This window comes from Varroa jacobsoni, unplaced genomic scaffold, assembly GCF_002532875.2.
Source record: "Varroa jacobsoni isolate VJ856 unplaced genomic scaffold, vjacob_1.0 scaffold_1263, whole genome shotgun sequence".
NCBI classification, from domain to species: Eukaryota; Metazoa; Arthropoda; class Arachnida; order Mesostigmata; family Varroidae; genus Varroa; species Varroa jacobsoni.
This window is the reverse complement of record NW_019214165.1, coordinates 620,161-639,773: the sequence shown is the minus strand read 5'-3', so window position 1 is coordinate 639,773 and position 19,613 is coordinate 620,161. Positions and strand designations below refer to the sequence as shown.

At 36.4% G+C, this 19,613-nt stretch overlaps 2 protein-coding genes across 3 annotated transcripts; one reads left to right on the top strand and one right to left on the bottom strand.

Annotated features, from left to right (window-relative positions):
• Positions 1–1,085: 1,085 nt before the first annotated feature.
• On the bottom strand, positions 1,086–16,657 carry LOC111268186 (saccharopine dehydrogenase-like oxidoreductase). Of its 2 annotated transcripts, XM_022847012.2 has the most exons (12): positions 16,588–16,657; positions 16,313–16,410; positions 15,752–15,840; positions 7,729–7,829; positions 5,073–5,215; positions 4,777–4,901; positions 4,322–4,449; positions 3,440–3,582; positions 3,071–3,216; positions 2,774–2,956; positions 1,979–2,141; positions 1,086–1,536 (listed from the first exon to the last, which is right to left on the bottom strand). In XM_022847012.2, exons 3-12 carry the CDS (start codon positions 15,786–15,788, stop codon positions 1,437–1,439), a joined length of 1,269 nt encoding a protein of 422 aa, XP_022702747.1. In that variant the 5' UTR covers positions 15,789–15,840; positions 16,313–16,410; positions 16,588–16,657; the 3' UTR covers positions 1,086–1,436. The 2 variants fall into 2 exon arrangements, with proteins under 2 accessions (XP_022702747.1, XP_022702746.1); XM_022847011.2 differs by lacking the exons at positions 15,752–15,840; positions 16,313–16,410; positions 16,588–16,657 and adding an exon at positions 10,452–10,735.
• A 305-nt stretch (positions 16,658–16,962) lies between these two features.
• Positions 16,963–18,746, top strand: Lamtor5 (Late endosomal/lysosomal adaptor, MAPK and MTOR activator 5). The gene is made up of 4 exons (XM_022847016.2): positions 16,963–17,232; positions 17,553–17,614; positions 17,940–18,057; positions 18,611–18,746. Exons 1-4 carry the CDS (start codon positions 17,198–17,200, stop codon positions 18,669–18,671), a joined length of 276 nt encoding a protein of 91 aa, XP_022702751.1. The 5' UTR covers positions 16,963–17,197; the 3' UTR covers positions 18,672–18,746.
• Positions 18,747–19,613: the final 867 nt, after the last annotated feature.

Below are 19,613 nucleotides of genomic sequence, written 5' to 3'. Positions count from 1 at the left end.
TCGACTGCATTGCAGTATTCACTAGCTGCTGGGTACGAGACGCCGCAACGGAACACGTCTTCAAAAATTGTCGAAACATAGACATGCAGATTGCGAACTCTAGACGAACCGACAGTAATTGTTTAGGCTTAAAAACTGCTTTTCATTCTTCTTTGTTTCGTTGGCCTGATTCGTGCCTAAGCAAAATACCAAACTGCTCAGCCTGCTGCTACTAATAACAACAAATATTTAAGTAACCTGCTTAATCTCTCGGCCTACACGACCCACGCACAAGGACCAAACGCATTTCTGCTTTTATGAGCTTACGCGCATACACAGATACGCGTGTATGTGTATATATATAATTTGTGAAATATATTTCCCAGAGATAGGGGTTCCCGAGTAAAAATGCGTAGAGAAAAATAACCACATTGATTAGCCTATTTTCGTATTTTTAAGCTATTGATGCCCAATTCGGTGCTTAGTCTATGTTCTTTCGAGTTTTCCCGTAATTGTTACGGTGAGTCGCTGCTAATATCTTGATGGACCAAGGCGTCGAGTACTGCTTAAATTAAGGAACGCTAAAAGTGAAACATTTCACACTACTGCAACAGCACATGTGAAATCAATCTTCATTCTAACACGTATTTAGCAAATGTAACCAAACCATTTTCAAAGCGGACTAACAAATTATCGGTATTTAAAGTAAAGAGAGTACGCCGTAGACAATGTTAACTGAGTTCGAATGGTAACCCGCACACTATCAGCCATCTTAAGTGTCGCTAAGTTAAAGGGGAACTGCTCTAGACAAAACATCCAGATGTGTTTATTTATATAAAAAGAATCTGTTTTTGCAACAGATCAAATATATTTGTCAATAGATTGTTAAAGGGCAATCAGCAGGATCTTGATTTTGCATTTGTATCTCAATCTGCAAAATATAAAGCTGCAGGAAACAAGCATTTCGGAAGGTAACCAACCGAAAACACAAAACAAATACATGCGATTATTAGAACGTACTTCCCTATCCAGTAGCTATTACGTTAAGACTACACAAAAACAAATCGTTGAAAATCATGCTATATAAATGATAGTGAAGACTCGAAATGTTTTTTCGGAAGTACCTTTATTAGTTTTTACATGAACAGTTGGTTTACGATGAACGCGCTATCGACATTTCAACAGTTGCCATGAAAATCTAATTTAAAACGTTATTACAGTCAATATAATAACACGACGAAATACAATAAGCTTGAAGATGCACATCGAAGATTCCTTAAGCTAGAGAAATCTCAATATATAGGTGCTCTAACAGGGTATTGCCTAATAGACGCAAGTTATACGCAAATACTGTTGTTTACGCAAATACTGTTGTTTACGCAAATACTTCTGCTCTAGCCCCGCCGGGGGCTTTTGTCTACGTAGAGTATTACCTTGGTTGATCTGTTGGGCTTGATTCATGATTGTCGTTTGACACTAAACTTGATGCCACGCTGATCCAAACGGTTTCGGAGCGTTGTTTTCTCAAATGCATAGCCGGGAGAAATACAGCCACCACTGGAAAACGAAGAAGTCAGAAATTCCCAATCAAACTTTAGGAAACGACTAACTCTAGTCGTAATTGTAAAGCTGATATATCAAACCAATTTATATCAGGTAATTTCAAGTTAGGAAAGGTGAGGAAGTGTCAAAGCCAATAGAAAACGTAGCTAGCTTAAAACTACCGCATTGAAACAGGTGATGGTAGGGCAAGTTGCGTTTACGCTCGGTCATAGCTAAATAATCGAAAGACAAAAAACAGACTATGGAACAGTAACAACTGGTGAATTTTGTAGTACTTGGGTGACGCTTCTACAAAACAGGGTTCAACTTTACATCCTTTTTATAAAAGCGGTTCAAGCATGCGTCTTTATGAATCCAAGAACACGATCCAGCTGTGACCGAGTCTGATAACGTATAAAGGATATCTTGCATAGGATACAATAAATGGTTAACTTACCCTAACGGCATGGATATATTGTCTTTCAAAATGCAAACCGCGCTTTGAACAAGCATGATCGAAGTGGCTATATAGCCTGGATCCATGCTATCCACCTCGACAACAATTTCTTTCGTTGGCGGCAAGGTTTCATCGTCATCTGTGTGCCAACCTTTGCCAAGCGCTGAAACAAAGTGCTTCGGTCACGAGAGGCGTATTTGACAGCCAAGATGCTTTTTGTACGCTAAGCGTTTACTTATTTGTTGAATCGAGCCCACGTGTATTCAAGAGCGGAGGTAACATAAATCAATTTACGTTGCTACACAAATCTCGAATACTGTTAGTAAATTTCTTTCTTAACTAAAGAATCTATTCATCCGATAAGTTGATGAGGCTGAACGTCATTGGATCTCAGGCCCTTAAACAGTACTCTTAAGATAACAACGGTCACTGATATTTCGGTCTATGACGACGACATGCCAACAGACTATACAATCCTCGGTAATAAATAACCCATTAAGCCCGCTTGTGTGACCATGTCGTGTTTATACCCATGATAGCGCACGGTAGCATACGTATTTCATTGAACACTCGGTAACAGATATCCCCACAATAATTAGAAATGGACCTTCGTTTATAAGATGTTATTCGTATTTGTGTTTACTCTGTTCCATATTTGTATATATATATATATATATATATATATATATATATATATATATATATATATATGTATGTATGTGATGTGAATGAGCGATTTTGCGGATAATCAAAAGTAGCATTTATTTCAATCACCCCATGTATGTTTTCACTAACCGACAATATTCATCGATTTTTCCTCAAGCTGTTCCCTCTTGGGCATTTCGTCACGGAAAAGTCCAAACGAAAAGATTGCCGGGTACTTGGAAAGAAGCTTCCGTCCCGAAGCGAACTTCGCGAAAGTCATGAGAAATAGTCCGATAATTGTCAGCCCGATGACGGCTACGAAGTTCGGCAGTCCTAAAGAGACAATGGATATACAGACACATTATCGGTATATAGTTATGAACCACAACGTACAAATCAATATGTGACGGGAACTATTTTCAAGTCGACATAAACCATCCCACATACTGAGGTAAGTTTGGATCTGCACAGGCTTGTAGTCTTCCACGCTGTTTTCTCTACGGAACATCTCGGATTTCATAATAACGGATTTGTCGCTACCGTAGAATGGAAAAATGTAACCAGAACACACATCGGTGGTTGATGCCAAACGCCTGAAATATCATACATGAATATTAATTAGCGGTATTACGCTGTTGTATTGACAAAAATTATGATTGACGTAGAACTATTGCTCGTTAATATTAGGCGAAGTATTTGCCATAGAGTCTCTCTCTCTCTCTCTCTAATCATAATAATAATAATCTACTGATAACGCATCAAATTAAAACAGATAGTTTTAGTTTGATACGTTATTGCTCTGGTACATAATGTTACCTAATCGGCAGCTTGAATTTAGGTTTTTCGGTTTTTTTCGTAAACAGTTCCTCGGAAACCTCCTTTCGTAGTGGAGCTAAAGTGCCCCAGTTAGCCACTCCATGAATTATGCTGTTCCATGTACCAACGTTTACGTGACCACCCTGAAGCACGCAGGAAAATAACAGACTTGTCCTGTTATTATCTGCTTGCACAACGTCCGTTACAACAGTTAGCAACGTTTGATCTAAGCACTTATACTTTTGCCGTGTGTTGACAGCACTGAACTTGATTTTTTAAGCATTGATCGCGCTTAAATTAATCCGAAACAACTGATAAAGTAACGTTTGCACCTAAATCTACGTGATGAAGAGGAAAACAAGAGGGCAAACTTTGCTCGCCTGGCCCGGAATCATCAGTTGTTTTTTTATTTATATGATGTTCGCTTGTATGGTTTTCTGATAAAATGCCAGCTTGATGAGGCACGGTTTTCCACTGAGTGTAAATTAAAGGCTTTAGAAACAGTTAATAGATTAGGCAAACTTGCTGTACCTCGACTCATTGCAGTATTAAAATCAAATTCTCTGGCCATTAAATCTACTTTGGCCGTTCGACAACAGCTGCTAAAGAAGCTTAGCAGCTAGACGCTAAAGAAGAGACAGACTTTCGAATAACAACTTCTTTCTCTGCACTTCCCAATATGCGAGCATGCATAATCGTGCCTCAATAACAGTAAAAATGACGCAATATCAGCGTTTTTTACTTATCATTACCAATATTTCATCTCTACAAATCAGAGTGTCCCGAAGTGAAACGATTCCGTTGTACATACACTAAGCGGCGATCCGTAAGCAACTTAAGGAAAATTTTGTTTTGAAAAAAAAAACAGTACTTTGTACTTACCTTAGGATTTTTGAAGCTTACAAAGGTTTCTACCGAATTGAGCCTTCCCCGAAAATTTTCTTTGGTAAAGTTAACCGCAAATTCGGCCGGAATAGAATCAAAACCGCAGGCTGACACTAGATAGATTTCTGTAAAATAAGAACGGCCGATTAATTATTTTCGGACCATATCCTCTAATTATACTGCTATTTAGTGAATACTGGTGACAGAACTTAAAATCGCCTGCTGAACATATTCATACACAGTTCAGGCAAATTTAATTCACGATCAACACAACTAGTTACGCCAGCCATATTTGCAGGAGTAAACTTTTCGTCAGAAGCTAAACTTCAAAATAATAGATAGGTATATTCAAGTCCTTAAAACCAGCTTTTTGACGACAACTTCCTATAATCTGCCACACGTATTATTCATGAAGCGCTGTACGCTGAGTTATTATTACTTTCACAACTTACTCTTAGCTTGTGCTGCTTTGTGATATTTGAGCTGCATCGATTCGATGAACCAGGGTTCGCCGCTCACGTCAACATGATTTGTTCCCTCGTTCACGCAGGCGCTCACTACAGGCTCCCCGTAAAAACTGGAAACAGTAAAGGACAAAACCTGCGTAACACACATGGCAACGCAAGTATGCCGCGGAATACATGTATGATGGATAGATACCTGTTATCAATATAAATGAAGCAGGCTCGAAGAACAGAGCGACAAGAACGTCGAAATAAATTTACAGAAATACCGCAGAATTATTTACCGATATGGTCCCACAGTATTGACTATTACGCGAGCCGATTTTGCCATTTCGTGCAGCGATTCCGAATCCGAGACATCAGCGATAATCTTCGGAGTTTCGCGCGAGAACTCCCCGGCATCGATTTTCATCCAGCCAGCTACCTCCTAAACACGCAAATAATGATATCAGATCATTATGCCGTAGCTTATAGTGGTCAGAACTTTAGTTTCAGTGTTTATTTTTGCATTGTAGTATTAAATTGTTTGAACTTATATTTACGCTGATCAAGTTGGGCCGATATTTGCACAATTATAGTGATTTTCAAAAAAAAAGAAAAAACGTGAAAATCAGCTAGGGATCATACCGAATGCCTTAAGGAATGCTATTACAACAACGACAACAAAAATAACAACAAGTATCAAACAGCTGTTGCAACTTTCTCTTCGGCAAATAACAAATAGATTTCAAACTAAACTTCCAGCTGGAAATATGTATAGTAAGATGAATACCTTTGAAGAAGACATATCGTACCTTGGATAATCAAACCTTACTATAGCCCGACCAAGGGGACAGAGTTAAGATACAACACAATTAATCGGTAACCGACTTTCCATTAATACAGCTATAGCATTCGGTCTTTGTCAGGAAACAAACCTTACGAAGGATCCATGGCCATAAAATCTGGGGCTGCCGTCAAGTGGACTCCGGAGCAAAGCGAGCGCTTTGCCACAGTTCTACTCAACCTTACACCCGATTATATAGTTAATACTGGCTAGCAGTTATTATGTTGCCTATCCATTTTTAAAATTCTTTCGTGACACACCAAGGGTTTCTCACAGTCTGGAGTATAACGATCCGCACTATGAAATCTATAACTCATATATATATATATATATATTAACTCATGGCTACCCCTGTATCACAATATGAATATCGAACAAACTTATTGGTGATAGACTTAATTTAATGTTTAACTACTTCTGTAGAAGTAGTCGAAGGCAAATCTTCATATGTGCATATATCAGGCTGTAAAAGAGTATTGACCGTTTTTCTAGCTAGATAGCTTTAAACCCATATATCTCATATCACCTGTATTGATATAATTGGAAATCGATTTAATGGCAGTTTATGTGCTAAAAATGCACTCAGACTAAAGATAGAGCGATCCTTAGAGATGACGTTTTTTGTTTCGGAATTTTTCGAAAATATTTTACGATGAAAGTGCAATTGCTAACCAGCGTTATAGAAAATTATGCTCTTTATCGTCAAAATGTGCTATCAAAAGAAACAACGTTAAAGAATGTTTCTGTAGCATTCTTCCTGGAAATTTCGACAGCAGATGCCCCTTATAGTGGTCAAGTACTTTGTAAGAAATTTATAAGTTGAGCAGAAGCGACGCGTGAGCGGCTATTAATATCGCCAAAGAACTAAACATTTATTAGTAAATAATGCTGAATTATTTACATAAAGCTGGCCACAAAAAAAGCTAAATACTGGTGCATCACGAATTGAAGCAAAATAGTTTACTCGATCGTATGTCCATCCGTAAGATTCTACAGAAATTCAATCGCTTTGGGCTATTTCTAATCCGGTTAATTGCTCGTGATGAAAGGTGGATATGTGCGAATCATTTGGACTGAAGTGCATGTTTTTTTTTTGTATTTATTTTATTAGCCCGGACTTACTTATGCCGAAAAATAGATGCTCCGCATTTGCTGAAATTCGAAAGAAATTGTGTGCTGAGCGGCTGTCACCTATCATAAAACTTTGATCTCTGCTATCAAAAGCCACTAAGACTGAAACTAGTTAACAGAAAAAGCGTTTTGTTCCACTAAAACAACACCAAACCACATACATTTTTATCGAAAATAGAAGAAAAAGAACTTCGATGGGAATTTTCGTGCGTCTGCCGTTTAGTCCAAACATTGCACCATCAGACTTTATCAGCAGAACTCCTTCAATACTCAATTTAGTAGAGGCGCAATTGCATAGAGATGCAAAAAACAATTTTTCGCTTAGACGCCACGGAAATACTACGGGGATAGAATTATGGTATTACTAGAAACATGACAAAAAAACGTCGACCAACATTGCACATGTTTAATAAATATTATTTTAAATTACGAACAAATATTTGCTCTAATTTTGGTTTAAAGAAGACCAATGCTCGATCGAAAGCTTTTCAAACAAGCTTTTAACATATACTTAATTACAGAACGTAGTCAAACTGTTTTATAAACTTATACACAAGCGTATTTTCAACTTGGACATATACTATAAACATTTTTTTGCCTCGCTTGTTTAGACACAGGGAAAAAAACTTATAGCAATCATGTCTTATTACAGCCGTGTCAAATAGATAGAGCTAAGGTGTAGCACAATAGTTCAAACGCTGCTACACTTGAAAGCGATGACAAATATTTGTATGATGAGTATTAATGATCTTTCATTACGGCAGATCTAGATTGATGTATCAAACATAATGCGAGACAGGTTCTACAGCCATGCAGCACATATATTGTTCAGTAAAAGCTCCTTTTATCCTAGGCGGACGTAACGGGCATTCACTGTGTGGTGGGCGTACATTACAAGACTGACATTATCAGATCTAGGGAATACGTTTTAACATAATTATGATTTGTCTATAGATAATACATCTAACACTGGTTGTAATTACCTCTAGTGCTGCAATGAGTTTGCTTTCATTGCGCCCGGCAACCGCAAACGAAAGACCTTCTTCTTTCGACGCTTTGTACATTTGCTCCACTGCGTACCGACCTAAAAAAAAGTTCATCAACTGGCTACTATCAGTTTATAGTAGCAGCGACTTTACTGCCAGAGTAAGTTGAAGGGTGGAAATCGCGGTGCAAGCGCTCAAACATGCAAGCTTATAGTTAATTCGAAGTCGCGGCCTTACTATATATATGCGTATTTGGAAACATAATCCGTGTCAACTTCTACAGCATCAAAATATAGCTGAAGACTCCACTTCAACTATTTCGCTTTTCAGTTATGTTTAAGACAAATACTTCATACTAACTTTGCACAGTTCTTTGCACAGTTCAGGGATGCAACTAACGACTAGCCATAAAGGTTCATAATTTGTACAGACCTTATACGCACCAGTTTGTTGACTTTAAACAGCAAAAGGACTGAACAACTGATGACTGTACCTAGGTTCATGTGATGTTATGCCTAACGTTATAGAATTCCGCCGCGCTACAGCAAACCAATTTAATGAATATGTTATTCTGAGATATCGATGCGTTTTTGGACCATAATACCTTCTAAACCTGAGCAGTTGAAAATAGCGACAAATGATTGGCACTATGAAACGGAAACTTACTCCCACCACGTCGCAGACTGCAGGTTAGATCAATCGCTCATTTCGAAAAAGTGTTCTCTACATTAAAGGGTGGGCTAAAGACTACACAGATTGCGCAGCGCACTGCCGAACCCGAATGAAGCATGCCAACTCCGTGGAGAAAAGGCGTTATGAGTATAAGACGTTGATAAATAACTGCAGAACTTACCGAGCTTTTGTGTTTTCTACAAACATACACGTTTTCATATGCATGCGTCTTCAAAATGAATACATACTGTATACTTATAATAGCACTGGAGTAAACAAGAATCAAACAAGCAACGAGAATATTTAAATTAGGTGTTGCCCACAAAGTGACGGTGACTGAAGTGTCTGAGATACACCAGAAGCTCTTATGAAGTATTAGTCAGCACCTTCTAGCAATGATTAATGTAGAACGGTATCAAAAAGATTCCGGTTGCATTCCGATAGCCTACGTTAGGTCACAGCCATTATCACTGAACGTGACAGCGAGCGATATTGCCGAAAGTGAATTTTTCATGCCAACAAAATTTTCTCATAAATAAAATCAAATCAAATAAACCTAATTACAGCTTAACATAAGACTCAAAACCACATACAAGCTCTTCTATAAATTAGTTTTAGAAACATTACATTTTCCAAATAAATTACTATTTGTACCTATTCGGCAATGGGTCAAGCAAGCCATGATTTATCGTATTGTTTAAATCTTTTTACATTGTGTCGAAAAGCGCCGAAAATAATTAAAGCAATGAATCGAATTGCATGTCCAAGTATACGTCATCGTTGAAAACAAGGACGCTCGAAATTGCAGTTCTAGAACGATGAAATATGTTGAACTTTCATATTGCAGTTCTGCTGAACTTTTTAATTTATGGACTTGTGAGCCGTGCTGTAATATAGCAAAAATATAGCAAAGAAAAGGCGAGACCGGACTGAATGCTAAGAATAATCATAGATGCCTTACCTTTATACCATATATGTATATATCTATGATTTATTTTGCACAAAACAGATGTGTTTTAGATACTGAGTGTGTACACAACACTATTACTCTAAAGTAAAGCACTAATCCTCACCTATCTATCTCATGGCTACTCAAAAATGCATTTCAGTCGAAGAACGACATGCAGGCCAGGGTATCAAGCTGAACAACGATTTAGGCCCCAAGCCAACATCATTGCGTTTACTATATATTTAATATATACATTACTTTAAAAATACTACACAAACCGAATGAAAAAAAGAAATACCGTGGAAGAGAAATTAAGAATTTTGAGTTACTTCGAAAGATCATACCAGTTTGATTATAGCTAATTATGGGACTTGTTGACCTCTGTGATGTCTTCCCCAAGATACCTCAGTTTTTGGTGAATAACTAAATTCGGTTGTAACTCGGTGTTTACGAGCGAAATCTGGACTTGTTGACTTCTATAAATTAATAACACTCATTACCTTGATACTTTTTAACAGCATAAATAAGCTTCTCAAACATACATAAACACACAGCTACAAAATTATATTTTTAAAACGTGCAGCTTTACACAAAAAGCCGTAATGATTACTTTCACATACACGCGGCGTAGTGGAAGCAGGTTTTTACTGAAGTTAGCTACTGGACATGAAACTAAGAAAATAAAGAAACTAGGGGACTATATTTTCTTATTTTGCCAATTGTACGCAACATTTTTCGTCACATACGAACGTGTTTAATCAAAAATACTAATCAAGTTCTATTGTTATACAAGTTTTGACTACCCACATTATGGTAATCATCATTAACTTGTCGTTAAATGATTATCATAAGTTTCCTTACGTGAAAAAATTGTTTTTAGCAAGACAATTTTTGGGAACTTTGTGTTGATAAAGTTATTTTACATTTATGTCCCATCAATATCTAGATCCAATTCATCAACATACCTGTATGTAATGAAAAATCATAAGGAATGTAACGTTCTGTAATATCAACAAATTACGGTTGATTATTTACTTTGCTGAGTATATCTGACATAACCCTATGTATATAAAATCACATACAACTTTGACAGACGTACCGGTAACTCCTGTCGCACCAAAAACAATAATGTCAAACTTTCGTGCCATGATGACGTTGCTTGCTGTCAAACCTTTTCGACTTCTTTTTCTGGAAGGTTGTACTGAGAATTTTCAGCGCTTTTCTGGCGACAGCTAACTAAATGAAGCACCGAAGCAGAAAGAACATACAGCAATGACGCGTCTGTCCCTACGTTTCACATCTAAAATATCTCCAGCATGGAAAGCATTGAACCGCGTATTGCAACTGAAGCCTTGGCGTCTACTTGCGAGAGCAACTAGTAACGTTCGTAATAGCTACCCATTGACGGATATGTGGAGAGGAGGATGGCTCAATTATCTACACTGAGACGGCTACACACATCCACAGTATCCACCTAATGTCTAGACTCAGCTGTTGGACGTGTGCGGAAAAGCATGATTTATGATTGGATGGCCGCTTAACTGGTGAGATAGCATATGGCGCCACAATTCAAATTTTTTTCCTAGTGGCTTGATACACTCTGTTCAGATGGAGACGTTTGCTCTGTTACAATTACCGAAAATGTTTAATATGCATTTTTATAGATATATGCGATGGCTGTTGTCAATAATTTTATGTACTAAGAGTGTTGCTCTATTGTCGAACCAGGTTATAGCGCGAAGATTGAAGCTATGCTTTATGAAGACCAGATACGCGTTCACACTTCACAATCAGTGATTAGCTTCTAAAACATTTACTTGTAAAATGATTTCACATGGAAGAATACATGATGTTCAGGGTTCGATTCATTTCCGATAGCTACATGGACGATGTCTTCACGATGGTGCAATGGTAACGTGTTTACTTATGAAAGTAAAAAAAACGGTGTAGATACACTTTGTTCCGTTCATGCTGGCAAGAGCCGGCGTTTTAAAGTAATGCTTAAGCATGACGCAGTGCCGCTATTTAGCTGTATAGAAAGTGAATGCGAAAGTTAGGTTGACAAACAGAATCTTTCAGATCTTTCCCGAAGTCAACATTCCTGAGGAAGGCTCCTAAGTTCGGTAATGATGTGAATGATCGCCGATCGAATGAGCAATTTAGAAGTCAAATCAATTTTATTCTTTTTAAATTTTGACGTACTAAACAAGTAACCATAAAAGCTAAAGAAATCACAAATGCGAAGATCTTAAAAGCAGAGTTGTTCTAAATTTGACATCCCTCAGAAAACGATGTACAACGTATTTTTCTAACAAATATTTAGAAAACTAATATGAAATAGCATTACAATATAATAAATAAACTTTACAAAGCTAGTCTTATTACCAGTCGTTTAAATCAATTACGTTGAAGACAACAAATGTGGGGATAAAAGTTTGATTTCTAAAACGCGATGGAATTAATCACCGCCTAACACTTCTGAATCACAGTCTTTTTAGGGTAAATATCCGAGCTCTAGTGTGCATCTCTTAACACGTAAGCACAAGGTAATGATGGAATATATAGTAAGACGTAGTATCAAATATAAAGATAAATTTTTGGTTACAATCATTATTGCAGACAAATTATATATTATGTACAACAGAGGATATTTTAGAATAGATCGCGAATATATATGTATATAATGTTTGGAACTTTTTGACTGTTATGGTGGCGATGGGAGATATTATATGACCTTAGGCTTACAATATACGATCTCCTAGCTGAGGCTAATTTAGCAGCATTAGTGAATATTTTGATATTCCAATTCCTAATATAAATTCAGTAACAAAAAAAGTAAATATAATTACAGTTCCAATTTGCAGCCCGTTTAAAAGGTATCGATCCCTTAACTAGAGGTATTGATGCTGAAAGGTTTCAGCCCTTGAAAAACAATTTAGTACGTGACTGTAATGAAATTTTACTGGGAAGCTATTACGTTCAAAGTGAAAAACATAATTTTCAGTTCAATATCAAAGTTACTATAGGAAGAGGATTAGATCTATAGATTAATTTCTAAATTAAGCTAGGCAATGAAGGTCCCACGTCTTATTTGTACAACTGATATTTCTGTATTAAAAGTCTTTGTCATTTAATACATTTTATTAGGAGACTGTTATTAAGGAAGTTCATGTGCGACTTTAAACTTGATGTTACATTCATTTAACCACTGGCGTAGACTCGTCGTCCCGAACCCAAAACCTGGAAGGATGTAGCCTTTTCTGTGATGATTTTAGAAAAGACGAAAGAACTGTTAAAAAATTCGCGAAACATAAAGCTTTCGTCTGTGCCTTAACTACGATTAATATAAAAAATTAATATTATTTTTATTATCTCAACACATTATTTATTTCGCATTTATAATATAGGTAAATGAGGAAGGAACCGACGAACTCATTTTTACTAGAAAGTAACAAAATCCCACAATACACTGAATAAACTAAATAAGGTGGTCACCAAAAAATAATGGATTTTGCACAAACTAATCAAATACTTAAACTGTTTAAAAGTATAAATTTACATGAATATATTATGTGAAAAGTTCAAAAGGATTGGAAATCGAAAATAAGGGCTTACATTCTTCATAAAACCCCCATGATCTTCACTTGAATACCGCCTGCCTAAGTTATTAAGGTATTTTTACACTACCAGTCCAACAACGACTTACCTCAAAAACATAAACATATTGCCCTTAAAATGCACAACGCGCTTTAAATAAGCATTATCAGAGCTAAATGAAAATAGGGCCAGGACTGCTTATCTCTACAAAGATCTCTTTTGTCTATAATGAGTACTTATTATCGTCTGAATGGCATCGTCTGACGAAAGCTGATATAGAACAGCTCAAATATTTGGCAGAAATGACTGGATTCAACTTTTGCACTGCGTCATTCACATAGTTAGCTAAACGTAATTAGATGATGTATGCGTCCATTGTTTTTAATACAGATAATAGGGTTGTGATGTAATTTGTACTATTTTTCTTAACTTTTGATGTATTTAATATGGCAAGGTGACATTTGTACTTACATAACTTGCTAATCACTACACTTAGACACAATTTCGTTGCCGCACCGGAAACGCACTGCTAATTTTTATGGGTCAAGAAAAAACAATTCTATGTCGTTTTTCCTTTTTCTCCGTTATGAAGTCGACACTGGTGAATGAAGTTCAACACGCTAAAAATGCTCTGAAAAATCTTCTACACTGAGCATAAAAAGAATAAAGAACACCCCCTAGATCAAAGAGTGTCAATCTCAAGAAATACAGAATACACAATAATTCACGCTTATCCTCTACACGTTGGCATAATCTGAATGCAGTGCAGTCAGCTATATTTGGCTAAATAAATTTGGCTATAGATCGAATACAATAACAATACTCTTCTGCCATAGCATATCTGTAATATATACCGATGCTATTTAACAGATGTTAGAAGTTCAGAGTGCTATATGCTGTATGCTAAAAGTTCATTCCTATTAGTTCATTTTCTATCAGTAATTAACCATACAGAAGACGGTAAGCGTGCCATCGTATAGTTGTCAACTAAAAGGATCTTATATTTGTATGAAGTTTTCTTAAAATGTATAAAGAACGATTTTTTATAAATGATATAAAAGTTATTTTCGCTCAAGAACATTGTAGGAATATTTTTTTAAAATCTATTGTAAATTTTTTTTAATCTATCTATAACATTGTGATACACGTATGGCACCGGAGTTCTTCTCAAAATGCTCACCCACATTCTGAAGCTAGTATTATATTCACTACGCATTATCTTGCAACTACCACCATCGAAAAAGTCTCGACCTAATTAAGTTTTTCTTTTTTAATTTCGTAATTCTCGCCAACAAAATGGAAACTTGAATTCTGCAGAAATTAACTTAAGCCGTAAGTAGACACGGTAAATTTCTGTGACAAAAGATGAGGTGATACAATAATAAATTTTACCTTGGTAAATTGATTGTAAAATTTTAAATGCAAAGATAGCCTAACTTACACGAAAGGATGAGAAGCTAATTTAATGTATAAGAATTCTCTAGTTTTCGCATAATTTCAAAAGAGTTTGTTTAAAAAAACTTTTGCACCGGCTTGTTGCATAAAAATCTTTCCTGCTGATCAACTCATTTTTCTCCTGGCCTGTATTATTGTTGGGTACAATCAGCAGAAAGCGATTTGAGACGTGACTCACCCACACAGGCGCTCACAATAGCTTTCCGGTTGAAGCCAACAAATCATACATAAGGCACGGCTGGTTCAAAGATGAATTTATTGATATAACACATTGGAGGATATCGTTATTGGCGATTCATATATATAATGTATATATATATATATATATATATATATATATATATATATATATATATCGAAATAGGCCAACATTTGTTCCAAACTAATAACGAATTTCTGATTAATTCCGCTAAAACCTGGCTGGAACACATCAATACTTCTGTTATTAAGTAGAGATTCTGAATAGCTATGTATTTTGTTCAAAAAAAAGCTTGTTACGCAACATTATATAGGAGGGCTTTACTACAAATACTACGAATTTGTATATTGTAAACTAAAGAAGTTTCAGAGCCATAGTTATTTTTCGTACGTAGATTAGCTTATACCTACGAATCAAGTTTTATTTTGCTTTTTTACCATCTTATACAGCGATTCAGTATGAAAAAAATCGACGATAACCTTCAGAATTTCGTGCGAGAATCCGTCTGGATTCATTTGCATCCAGGCAGATGCAACCTGGTCTCCTCCAAGGTCGAATTCCTTGTATTTTTACTACAAGATTACAATGACTTACAGATAGATGACTGCATACGTCAGCATATACGTACCAAATACTCCTCACGTAATCTAGATATTTCTTAATGCCACTCAGCCATTATATGGCAGCTATTGTTTGTGGAGTTTTAACGAAACTTTTTTTAAATAGCACTCAAGAAAATAGCCCTTTTACATAATTTTCAGCAGACTGATAACATCTAGTTGTTTGGAGCTGCATTCAATTCTCGAGTTAGCGCTTAAACGCTACGTTCAAAGACGCTACACTGTAATATTTTCTTGATGACAAAGCTCTCTATAGTCTTACTTAAACATAGCTAAAAGAAAAAAAAACAAAAAAGCGTGGTTCGTCGATGGCTTGCAAACTCTCGCAATAAATTTACTTTGTCTTAAAATAGGTTGCTCTAAACTACTCACAAATGGAAATTTCGCCGTTCGAGACAAAACGCAATACCGTGTGTATGGCAAGCTCTGAAGAATACTGCATATTATAAGCTTGTAAGGCCCGCCACGCTAGAGGTGAGCCCTTTATCCTTTGAAGCCTTTTATTCCATAGTTTAACCATATACTTACCTGAAAGAAGACCAGAATGAACATGAAATGCTGGCATTCGCAATGGAAAAAACGGCGAATCCGATCCTCTTTTAACGCTCAACGGCTATCTGATGAAAATTCATACATAAGAAACCTCGTATCAGTGGAGTTGCTTTTTCCTGGTCCTTAGGTGGTCTAGTTACCTAATTGTTCTTATGACCAACCCTTTCAATTTAGTGGTATTGAAAAACGATCTATAAAAAAATGTACAGAGTGTTTATATATACGCCGGGACTCACAGATGAACGAAAACGTATAATTATTTTCTGAGATGATCAGACTTAACTGGATTCCACACAGTATGTTCTCAGCAAGGTCAAATATTGCCTGAAATTGCCTTGTCTTAACTGTACAAAATTTCACGTAGATACATAAACGTTTTCATACTTTGAATCTACACACGTACGGATATTCTAGCCAAAAAAAATTATTACAATTGCAGCTGTATGAGTGCTTCGATATGCAACGAAAAAGAATAAATAAATGCTTTTATGATTCTTTAATTTGTTTCGGCAAAACGTCATAACCCTGTTCTTTTACCTGTTTCACTGCAGTCAATTCATATGCTTAACAATGTCGCAACTGACAAATTACACCGCCGTGTATGTGGATCGCTACAAGCAATACTCGCTTGATGCCTGTTAAAAAATTATTACATATTGAAAAAATTCTCAATTTCGTAAAGAATAAGCACATTTTTACAAGCCAATTGGCATTCATTTAAAAGGCCAGTCATAAAACTCATTTTAAAAAGTTTAACTCACTCTTATGTATTTTTTACTTGCGAATGTTCGATTGTTTTAAATTCTACTTACATTTCTTTTCATTCCACTTTCGTTTAATTATACGGCGTTCTAATGCGTAACTGTACGTAAACTATGTTCCATTTGACGTGTCGTAACTGCCGATGTAAAGGCAACGTTTGACGTTGACAGGCTGTCTGCTAGCGCGGGAAAATTCAATTGTTTGTCCACCGTTTTTGCAGCTGGTCAAACGTAGAGAACTCGCACTGACCGGTAGCTTAATAAGAAACCTGATTGGAGGGAGATCGCAGTTTCGCTGTAATATAATATTTCAATAAATTGCTTGGTATTATGGTAGCGTCATATCTTCAAGTTCATTGTTTACTGTACTCTAAAAGATGAGTCATGGGCTGTTATTGTAGGCGGCGCTACAAACGCCTTCTTTTAAAACATATAGCCCGATCAGCTGTAGGAAAATTTTTAATCATCGGCCAATGAGTGCCAAGCGGCTTGCTATTGACAATCCGCTGAACTGTGTTATAGTTACAAAATTCAAAACCTTGATCGTGTCTAATGATTAACTTCTAAGGAAAAAATTATTTGTGACAGAACTGTTGTTAAGAGTGTCAGAATTAGATTCACCAACCTTGAACTTGGCAACTTTAAAAACAAAGCTTAGAAAATGGAAAATCCAGTTGTTAAGACCATGGATGAAGTGTTAGTAATAATGCAGAATATACTTATATTTTTGGATTATTTTACTTCATAAAGTAAGGGGAAGGTTATTTTGCATTTTTATTTGATAGGGTTTATCCAGTATCAAAAGCGACTCAAGTTAGCTTTGTTTTTGCACGATGACGATATTCATCGTAGTCCTAAAAGGCAGAACGTTTTTAAGATATCGGCCACCTTAATGAAAATGTAGATATGTTTTTAATGATATAATTATAACATAAGCTAATACAATTGTCCTGTATGATGCTCACTCTTGAAATTCTACTTTCAAGTAACTGGGGTTCGACTTTTGGTTATTTCAGCGCCGGGCGCGAGGGGATTATCGCCGTGGTCTGTGCCGACAATGACGGTTTTCCTGTACAAGGTTTGCGCAAATGATCAAATAAATTATACATCAAAATAGTTTGGGATAACCGACAAAGGGTATATTTTTTGAACGAATAATTTAATTTTCTAGACCGACTCGATTTCTCTATATTAGTTAAAAGAAGCTTACGAGTTGCGGGCAGATTTATTTGGATTGCATATATTAATCAATATGCGAAACGATATTGAAAAAATTATTACGGAGTATCGACAAGTAAAATGTTACTGCTGGAACTTCGTACATCGCTAACTTTTGCATTATTTTGCCCTTCAACTCATTCGTCCGTAATTTTTGTCATCCCTGTTGACGTTGCGCTTTTTAGTTCGTGGTAGTGTGCCGTCACAGGCGGCCGGCGTAATCACGCAAATGTGCGAGTTGGCTAAACAACTCGAACAAGACGTGAGCAGTACTCCTACAATCCAGTTGGAAACCGACAATATGTAAGTTTTCACAGCCGGATTTATGGTACGAGATCTTCTTCGAACGGCATCCAATTACAGTAAAGCTATACTGACTACCGTTTTGCTTCCACGCTACGATTGCTCTTAGACGACAGATTCCCTTTGTCGTGGGCTCATGCGAATGGCACTATAAAGCATGGACCCTTTGAAACACATCTATGTTTACCTTTGTAAAGGACCTCAGCTGACTGGGAAAGATCTATTCTTTTCGCTGAGAAGGATACAGTTGATAATTTGTGTACAAAGACAAATATACTGAGTTAATTTTCAGGTCAGCTTACAATTAGTGAAGGCTATTGTGGTGCAGACAAAAGGTTGGTTCTATTTTTTTGAGTTAAACTGTTATTTTAGTCACGCTAATAATAAAGACAGTGTTCGATTTAATCTGCGTTGAAACCATAAACTGACGATTGCGGTCGTTGCTGCGTCTCCGTTGAACTGCTAGAGATGGAATTCACGATGGTATCAAGAAACGGTTAAAAGGGATAAGCAACAGAGGTTAACGTAAAGTCAACGTTATCTCTCCTTTCAGGAACGTGTTTATACAAAAAAAGGACATGGCGACAGTGGCAGTTTACCAGAAAAAGGAATAATGTTAATAAATTATTAACAATAGTATATCAGTATGTATTGCAATAAATAAGTGAATATTTTATTTCGAATAATTATCTTTTCGCGCTTGTTGGCTTGACAGATTTACTACCGGTTCATCAAGACAGTAGGTTGCTACTTAACAACGACGTCAAGATGACGAACATCTTGATGTCCTATTTTGGTTATGTTCTTATAGACTACGTGGAAGGCATCCATTAATTGTTTTTGAACAGGAGTGCCATTGACAGCTAGTAGCCAAATTAGGTTTATTTCTGTTCAACCGGCATACGTCAAATGCGTTTACGTACTTCCTGTATTCTGTTCCTCTTCTAGTTCTATAAACTACTAATAATAAAATGATTGAGAGAATTTTATTGCGGGTCACGTCCTTAGTAGCCTTATTTACTAAATTAGCACACAGTTGGATCCTCAAGAAACAATTCAAAAAATATAATACAGTATTTATTTAGACGTATTATATTCTGGTATCGTTATTCATACTTACACGTCATACGTTTATAGCATGAACGGAAATTCAGCTTAAAATATGGGCTCTTTAATACTAGTCAGAAATTATAGAACCGTAAAAAAAATACTTGTCTATATTGTACCTATCGAACGGAAAAGAAAAGGTACGCGGTGTTGCTCGAATCAAGGATTAGCGATCAGCCGTAATTTCAGCCAATGGTTTGCTTGTGTGTCCGTTATCGCTATTTAGAATATTATTAAGGGTCGTTTTGAGGCGAACAAAGGTGTCCTAACATTCTTCGGAATTCTCTGCAAACAATCTTGAATCGAAAACTTAAAAAATAAATACGGAAGGAACGCTTGCCGTCTTCAGTTGATTTATCAAAATTCAAAGGTTTTCTTATTAGCGTTGTTACTTCAACCAGAAGCAGTATCGCATTTGTCCCTTAATTGTATTAGCTAGAAAAACTGGA